Here is a 9,818-nt window from a genome sequence, read left to right on the forward strand (position 1 = left end):
ATATTCTTAAATTAAGAATATATTCTTAAATAAAGAATATATTTTTAATTTCAGAAGAATATCATCTAAAATCTTTAAGAAGATTTTTTAAGTATAAAATCTTCTACTTACAAGAATATAATTTTTTCGGTGTAGGTATCGGCGAGAAGAATGCGTTCTCTGCATCTCGTTTCGTCGTCGTTGCGCCGAGCGAAAAATCTTCCAAAGGAAAACGCGTCTCGTTGAAAGTAGCTCCGGCTGGTTTAAATCGACAGCCGAGATCGCGTTTTAACCGGGGCCGGGGTAAAACATCTTCGGTCTTTAAACAGCGGGCTTTTAACGGAGCGTCTGTTACGACGTGTCGGCGGATAATCTCATTGACAATTAAACCGGTTCAACTTTCGCGGCTGTGACGAAATTTCGATTCCCCGCGCAAACATCGGTCGTGCGTATATTGTCATATAATACATATTTACGAAAGAGAGAGAAAGATTGAGTGAATGAGCGAATGAGTGAGAGAGAGAGAGAGAGAGAGAAAGAAAAAATCCAATCGCGAGAAATAAGCAAAGCGCTCCTCGGTTGAATACCCCCGCTCGTGCAACAAGTTCTTCAAGCAAGAAACAGTATAGTTGTGTGTCTCGGGTATTGAAACTAGGAAATTGTGCGTATGTAGCAGCACGAACGTGAGACGTGTGAGATATAGAGAGATGCTCTGAAATATATATATATATATATACGACGATCACGGTCAAATCTGCGCTCTCGGCCGTCAGATAAAAATACAAACTTAGCAGAGGAGGGTATATCGGCTCTGGGATATGTACGAGACCGGACACAAAGTGCACACGCCTCGTCGGAGAGATATGTATACAAGGAAATCTCCTGTGAGAATCTCCGGAGATCTCCACCCGCTGCGCGAACACTCGCGTGTTCAAGCGCGAATCCTCGCGCTATATAGGGTGTTTCAGAAATGTGTTTTTTTTTTACCGCCCTTTCGTTATTTTATCAATCACGCGACTTCACACACACACACACACGCACGCACACACAATGCGGAATTCTCCTCAAGACAAAAAGAAAATAATAACTCAGATAAAAAGAGTATATCTCTCTCCGTGCACTTAGGTTTATCGGGGGAGGGTGGGGAGGGAGGGAGGGGAAAATATCTGACAGCTCTCTCGCGTTCGACGCACGAGACTCATGAATAGGTCATGGTATTTCGTTGGCAATATCGTTGGAAAATACCGAGTTTGTGAATACTTTACTTGATAAAAATTTCTTTTTTTTTGTTTGTTTTTTTTTTTTTTTTTTTGACGCGCTTGTCAACAGAACGGAACCCTGCTGTCACGGAAAAGTGACAAGAAGCGGATTTTTACCTGCTAATCGGCCGAGAAACGCCGAGAGAGATCACAATCGCCGGAATGTGTGTATGTGTGTGTTTAGAACATTCGTTTCGAAAGAAACTTCCACTCTCACATTCCATTTGGAATCGTGTATTATATTAATCCACGCGCGCATATTTGTGGTTTCTCCGTTCGGACAACCAAGAATTTATCTTTATATACGCGCGCAAAGTCTATTGCGAGTTCGAAACTTGAGAAACCTCGTTTTATATATTCGCGACCGAATTCTATTCTCTCGTTCGTTTCGAGAAGCAATCGCGCGAATTTCGCAACAGCGAAAAAAAAAATCATATAAATTATATAAGTAAAAAATTATATACCGAATGCAAAAGCAATTTGCCGATTACGATAGGTATAGTCTGAAACAGGCCTGATGGAGACTTATTGAGGCGCCCCTATTGGGCCTCCAACGAGCCTCTCACCTTAATAGAGAGATACGCTACCGCTGCGTGCTTTATACAGTGTATCTCGCACGCGAGATAGGATTCGTTCCGAAAGAAGATTTCGTGCCGATATCTCGAGATCTCGAGGCACGTAGAGATACTTAGTTAGTTAGTTTAAGTTAGTTAGATTATCGTACAAATTATCACACACACACACACCCCCTTGGCAATCCATTCCAGTGTGCGATAACGATTATCGATAACCACACACGTTCGAAATATGTCACTCCGCGTCTTGTTCCGTAAGTAAGGGCGGACAAACAAAAAATGCCGCGGTGTCACCTACGATATGTCAGAAAAAAACCAAAAAAAAAAAAAAAACGATCTTCTGAAATATTCGTTAACGCGCGGTCGAGTCTGAAACGAGGGAAAGATAATAACAACGGCCTCAGTCGTTGAACAACGGCCGTGGACAACTGCCGCATCGTTGCCGCGCATTTTTTTTTTTTTTTTCAACGAGAAGTGCAATCGCGAAGATTTTTGTAATGTGATAATAGGTACGTACAAATGATTCACAAATAAATTGTCCCTTGTTATATCTATTTAGTGTGTTGTTTCGAGCGCGCAATATTGAAATTGCGACGTGTGGTTTAACGACGTTTCTCCCATATCTTCTAAAAGAGTTGGAGTAAAATAGTGCGCGGTGGCGCTTTTTATTTGAGCGGTAAGATACGCGACGAGGAAAACACAATTTATTTAACTTGCGAAGAGAGATCGGCGATAATAATTTTAACATATTCTGCAACCACCCGAGTCGAAATTTAGCGTCTACATTGAACCTCAAGTTTTCTTTTTTTACACTGAGAAAAACAAGTTGGTGAAGTAACAAAATAGTATTTTCGATTCAACTATATGCAGCGGTCACGGGCTGACAATAAAATATTGATTAATGTAAGAAGATATCGTGTTTCAATAGATATAATAATTAGATTATACCGAAAGACAATTTAGTTGTGTTTTAACAAAATTATAATTTGCTTAAATACAGGTAACTTTGAATGTACAACACAATAGGACAACACAATATTTTGTCTGCTTAGAAAAATAAGCAGTTTGATTAGATGAAATACTTATAGTACAAAAAAATTCAGATTATATTCAATTAAAGTAAATGAGAATTGCCTATTTCATCTTTTTTTAACAGTATCTTTTATTTGAAATTATCACAACTTATGTTCGACAAAACAATTCGTGGTTTAATAAATTAAATATGTTCATTACCACTATTAGTTAATTCAATTTATACGAATTTGTTATCTTTATTACCATATGCTTGAATTAAAAAATCAAGTATTTCAGATAACAAACTGAAACTCAACTAAACGCATTTAGTTGAGTTAATAGTATTTTTTTCTCAGTGTATGTAAGAGTAAGAGAGAAAGTAGATCCTACTTTGACGCTGCTATACGTCCGAAATTTCCTTTTTTCCTGTAAAGTAGGATTTGAATTTCGACTCGGGCACGCGCGGAAAAAAAAGATTTGCTATAGAATAGCAAGAAATTAGTTACTATATGGCCAGCAAAAAAAAACATTTGTTAAGTTCAGTAAAATTTTTGTTTCGCCAACAAAACATTTTGTTGATGAAACGAAAAATTTCGCAGGGTCAACCGTTTTTTTTTTTTTTGGGCTGACCATATAATAGCAAAACTTTTTTTTTCCGTGCGAAACTGTAAAGAATGACTCGGGGGAGGAAATAGGAGGAGGAAACAAAAGCGCGCGCGTAATAAATAGCTGGAAATAGTTTTTCGAGAGATTTTCTATAAAGTGTTGGAATTGTTGCGCACTTTTTTTGCCCGTCCCCGTTCTATCCCACACTGCTTTTTTTTTCAACTCATCGATGACAATATTTGCGATTTTATTCGATATCGAGCAATTTGTTTGTAATTCGGATTGTGTCGATATTCCGCGCGGAAAAACGCGCATTTTTTCATCTCTCGATGAAATGATTCGCAAACTTTGGAGAAAAAGCCGCGGACAACGACGACACTCGCTTTCTGTGACACAATCTGACATTTATCTCGATGTTAAACGCGTCTAACGCTTTCGTCGAACGCCAAAGATCGATAAACGTATTCGTACCAACGGTCTGTTTCGAACTGTTTTTCAGTTTATTAAAAGATTAAAAAACAGATTTTTTTTTTTTTTTAACAACATCAGTTTCAAAAATCCGCACAAGGTGGACAGATAGTGTGTGACAAAAAAAAACAATCGAGATATGTATCGCATATTTTGCTGCTTCTCGCTGCTTACTTGAGACGTAAAATGTCCGAACCCGCTCTCCGCGTGGCGCTCCTCCGCGCTTATATATATTGCTACCGAAAATAGAATGCAAGATCCCCCTTCCAAGTTCGTGTGTAACCAACAATAAAGTATATTTCACGCAAAGTGATGACACGCGCAAAACGGATCGGGAAGTCAATTCGCGGTATATTTGTGCGTCTTATTCACAGAGCAGACATAATATCCCCGACGTGCCTGCGTAACGGTAAAAACACAGATCGGCGTGCATTCACTTTTCCTCGCTGTAATGTTGCACACTCGCACTCGCATTATCCAGTCGCGCATTATGAGGCACGCACTTTGCAGCACGCCTTTTAAGGATATATGCGAGGGGGTATATATATATATGTACGCGACGGTACTTGTTAGTAACAAGCTCAACTGTTACATTTTTACATCTTTGAAAAAATAACAAATGTCTATTTTACGACGTGTAATGCGCATATATAACGTGTGTGTAACACGATCCTACACCGAAAAAATTGTATTCCTATTTTGAGGATATCCCACTTACTTTAAGTATATTTTATACTAAAATAGGCGCCAAGAAGAGTTCCTTATTTTAAGAGGAAAATCCTCTAAATAGTAATATTGATAAGAATATATACTGATTAGAATATAAAAAGTTTCTATAGAAAAACATACATATATCTCACTATCGAAAAAGACTATATTCTTAAATAAAGAATATATTCTTAATTTCAGAAGAATATCATCTAAAATCTTGAAGAAGATTTTTTAAGTATAAAATCTTCTACTTACAAGAATATAATTTTTTCGGTGTATTTTTTTTTTTCATTTTCATCGCTTAATGTCAATCAGCAGTGCGTTTTACAAAATTATGCAAAACGCAAAAATTTGCCAGTTTCTCCGTTTCGTTCGAAGAATTTTCGCGTTCTCTTGTGCATTGTTTTTTTTTTTTTTTTTTTGAAAATTTTAGGCTCGATTTATTTACATTTTTGTCAACTTGTACGCAACTTATATAAACTCTGGAAAAATGTGTGCGTGTGTTAGAGATATTAGAGAGATATGCAACCGAAGCAGATGTGCGCAACATTCTGAGAAATTTCTGCGGTCCTAAATTGCCTCGGAAAATGTTCACTACACCAATTGGCCTAGGAGTAGTATCCATTAAGATTAGAAAACTAGGTTAACGTGTTGGCTCCCTAAGATGAGCCATCGTTCGAGTGAAAGCCCTACTACGCGGTTCAAGTTAAATAATCATCAATTTGTGTTGCGCAAAACACATTATTGCTTTTAACTCTTAAAAAATAATTGTCGCGCGCAAGTGCAGAGGATTAATTTTATCGAATTTTTTTTTTGTTTTATCTGTTTTCAGACTGATCCGATGTTTTTAAGAACGAGCGGCAGGTGACAAGCCAGTCTGAGCGCGACGACAGATCCTTGAAATAATTCTTCCGTAGAAGCCTCGTCAGGAATACAAAAAAAAAAAAAAACAAAAAAAAAAAAAAAACATGTTGCTTCAACGACGAAGACTTTTTCGGTGGAGAATGTCCCGTCTCGTCCCGTTGATGTTTCTCGCTATGATTTGCGGCAGCGAACTGGCGTCCGTCAATGTACCTCAATCATCATCCACGTCTTCATCCGACAAACAAAAATTGCCCGTTATCGGCTTCAAGGATGTCAAGTGGGAAGCGTGGCTTTTGTTGGACACGGGAATTGATACCCATGAGGTTGACGCGGACTCGGCGACTCAGGTGCGAAGGATAACGCCGAAGAGCGTCTTTGTTGCTCCGAAAATCGAATTGTCCAATTGTTCCGACGGTTATTACGCGGACAACATGGGCAGATGTGTGAAAAACGTGAACGTTAACGAAGACGCGCATCGGAATTTTCTTTTAGAACGACTCAACGCTCAGTACGCGTTAAAACCCGTCAACAGAAATAAGAATCAGTCGAACGGTCCTCTGCAACTTCACATTCCGCTCACGTCCAATCTTGAAAATCAGTCTCATCATCAGTTAACGAAAACCGAGAAGCAGGGGATGATGGCAACGTTTTTGGTGAAAGATCCGATTCTATTGCCGATTCGCGACGCGATTCGTCCGGATGACGAAAAGAAAATCATCAGGCAAACGGAAAAAGAACCAGCGAGCACAACGGCTAAGAGCGACACGACGTTGAACGAGGAAGCGATTTTTTTTCGCAAACATTTCGGCGCGAGCGACGCCAGCGACGACAACAAGACCGATCGGAAACCCGTTGTGATGATTCCGGTGGTGGAATTGGTCAAGGAATCAAACGACACCAATTTGTCCAAGACGGCGGATTACAAGATACCGCTGGACGTGAAGACGATGTTGAATATCTTAAAGGAGGTCGATGTGAGTAACGTTACGGAGAAAGATGTCTCGGCGGAAAAGCGACAGACCTCGACCCAGGTGCAACCTACCACATTGGTGCTTCTGCTCTCGTCTACGGGTTTGCCAGACTCGAACGATCCGTCGCAAAATAACGACACCACCGATCAAACCGTCCGATCCAACCTCACCTCGACAACCGTTGCGAAAGAGACGACTGGCAACGTCGTATCGAGTTCCACCACAGTTCCAACCGACACGCACAATTCCACAGTTCCATCTGGCGCACACAGTTCCACCACAGTTTTGCCGAAAGATTACACGATTACGGAAGTTGCGCCAATTGCGGCGAATGAACATCGTCGGGACGACAACGAAACACATACGTTGGAGAAAAAAAACGAATTCAAAGTATTGGAAAATTCCAAATTGAACGAATCGCAAGAAATAGGAATTATTTACGACGAGGACGAGGAGGACGTGGATTATACGTACGTTACGAACGAACCGGACGAGGACGAATCGATTGAAATTGAAAATGAGGAAATTTTGAAACACGGAGAAGCTGGCATAACAATTCCAACGCGAAACATAGAGCGCGCCGCGCATCAGAACCAGACGCTCGCGAGTCGGAACAAGACGATCGACGCGCGAGATCGGATTGTGATCCAATTTAACGATACCGCGTCCACCGTCGACGACGAAGCGGACAGTAACGTCTCCAGTGACGTCAGTATCGACGGCGATCGTATTCTGGAAACGACTCTGTTGGACGTGAACACCGAAGGATTACAGATTACGACTCAATTGCCGGAATCGATTGAGAAAATCGCGAAAAACGATTCCAAAGAATTGTTCGACCGTCTCAGTTCCGAATCGGAAGTCGCGTTCGCGAACGAGGAATTGGAAGCTGCTCCTACTTCATCGGAGTCGCTGTTGTACGATCGTACCGAAGAAAATCCGGCAACGCGGCGGATCGGCGGCGACGAGAAATCATCGAACGCCGAGAAGAAGTTGGTGCGGGAAAATCCGAGGAACATCGAGTCGGATGTCGCCTCGTTCGATTTCGTACGGAAATCTACGATGAATTTTGACTCGACCGAAGAAGACCGCGTATTTTTTTCCGACAACATGAAACAACCGCGTCAAGACGGTTACGTGAGATTTCCGTCCAACGAGGCCAACAGTATACACAGTAGTCCAACTTACAAGCAGCAGTATCCCGTGGACGATCACAGTTTCTACGGGAGTACCAGCACCAAGAGTAGCGTTCCCGTCCATCAGAAACCAGTTTACTATCTGACGAGGTCGAGCTGGAAGCCGGACCGACCGCAACGCGATCACGTTCCGTCAGCGACAACAAACAAGAGACGGAGGCCAGAGTTGAGCTTCTGGAACAAGATGCTCCCGCCGATCCGGGACTCAGCTATTTATCCCGTCGATCAGGTTCCGAACGACCAAGTGGCCGACGATCAGGTGCAGCAACACCGACTTCTGCGAACGTCACCGTCGTCGCGAAGAAGAAGTTCCTATTCGGAGATATCATCATCGGGGAGCACGATGCTCGCCCAGAAATAAGAGAACGGATCGGGTAATCTTCGTCCTCATCACGCAGCTTTGTTTGTTTGTTTTTTTTTTTTTTTTTTTTTAAAAAAGAAGAGGATCAATCAACACTGTGTTTCAGAACTTGTGCCAAATAAAACTCGAAAAAGTCTTGATCGCACGAAGATTTTAGTTACTCGCGTTTAAGGACACGTTGAAAATGATTGACGGACAGAGAATCGCACGAAGGAAGAAGATGTGTTAATTATATTTCCGTAGCAATGTTTTTTGTTTTCTTTTTTTTTTTCATTGTTTTAACTGTACAAATCGCAGTATATCGCATGTGTATGTGTTTCAATATGTTTAAATCCAGCGAATCGTCGTAAAAATCGTCTGGAAATTTGACGATCTCATGCAAGGAGTGATCGAAGTATCATCTCTAGTATTGTCTTCCCGCGTGTGGCTCTCCCCCCCGTGAAAAAAGAAGCGATTCCCCTTTGAGAATGGCGCTCGGCCGTGCTAAGGAAGTTAAATGTAGAAGACGCATATAGTGTGTAGTATATATATATATATATACATATAATTATTAATATTTGCGTAATAGTATATGCTTAAGTCGCTCGTTAAGTTCATACTTAATGCTTCGTACTCGACAAATCTCGTCCCTGTGTGTCCGAGAGAAGAGAGATTATAGATCGTAAACCGGTTCACAATTCTCTCAGCAGTTTCGCAGAAGAATACAATCTCGGTAAACGTTGCGCCGCCGCAATCGCGACGGCGATAAAACACTTCGAATAGAGAGAAAGTAATAAGAAAGTAACACACACACGCGCTCTGGCGCAAGAGATTTGCGCAATCTCTTGACGACGAAAATTTGCGCCCATAAGACAAGTAACTTTCAATGAAAAAACGTTTTGACAAAGGCTCTAGTGAGCCGTTAAGTGCGTTGGGTGTCCTTTTTGTTTTTTTTTTTTTTTTTGCAAACTCTTTGTACACGGTAGTGACGACAAGAAACTAAGGTGCGAGAAGAACTACATATATATAAATTGTGTGTCGAATACTACCGATTGTGAGTTCGAAGAACATTTTGTTTTTTTTTTTTCCGAAAGAAGCAAGTAATAAACGTACAGAGATAGATAGATCTACGATTGTATACCGGAACACGCTAAAATAAAACTAAGCAAATTTTTGACAGAAATAAATTTTTAAATTGATTAATACGAGGGTGCGGTCTCACGTTTTGTTTTTAGCTACAACAATTCGCAATAATTTGCGTTTACATATGTTTTCTCCGTTACGAAACATAAAATTCCCAAACATTTTTCCATACGCGCGCGCGCGCGCACACATATACACACAACGCATTGTCTCTTGAATCATTTTTAATCGAATAAGACATTAAGTTAAGTTTTTTTTTACACAAAATTGCGTACAATAACTGCTTTTTTCATGCAATGTTAGTTTTTTTTTTTTTACCGATTACTATTTTTATATCACTAACAACACAACTTTATTATTGTGTGTTTTTTTTTTTTAATTATTTATTTAAAACACGTAATCTATATTGATGTGGAAAAAATGCGCTTGATAGAAATACATACAACGAAATAATCGCACTTAATACTAAATATATATATATATATACATATATATATATATATATATATATAATATTACATATATACAAATTCTCTTAATGTAAAATTAATCACCAATAAATTGTGTTAGTAGACTCGTTAGTCGTAATACCGGTTTCTCGAAATAATGATGTATGAGCAACGTTCACACGAGCTCGCGAGTGATATATGTCGAGCCGATATATAGGTACGTACCAATAAAAAAAAAAAAAA

The 9,818-nt window shown here is 40.0% G+C and overlaps 1 protein-coding gene across 1 annotated transcript in view; it reads left to right on the forward strand.

The window, feature by feature from the left end:
* Window positions 1–8,071, forward strand: part of LOC109858834 — a 31,109-nt gene extending 23,038 nt beyond the window's left edge. Inside the window, exon 2 of the mRNA XM_020436483.1 lies at window positions 5,445–8,071. Coding sequence (XP_020292072.1) covers window positions 5,581–8,004 — 2,424 coding nt within the window. The 5' untranslated portion in view covers window positions 5,445–5,580 and the 3' untranslated portion in view covers window positions 8,005–8,071. The remainder of the gene's footprint in view (window positions 1–5,444) is intronic.
* Window positions 8,072–9,818: the final 1,747 nt, after the last annotated feature.

This window comes from Pseudomyrmex gracilis, unplaced genomic scaffold (assembly GCF_002006095.1).
Source record: "Pseudomyrmex gracilis isolate BER0280 unplaced genomic scaffold, ASM200609v1 scaffold_226, whole genome shotgun sequence".
Taxonomy (NCBI): domain Eukaryota; kingdom Metazoa; phylum Arthropoda; class Insecta; order Hymenoptera; family Formicidae; genus Pseudomyrmex; species Pseudomyrmex gracilis.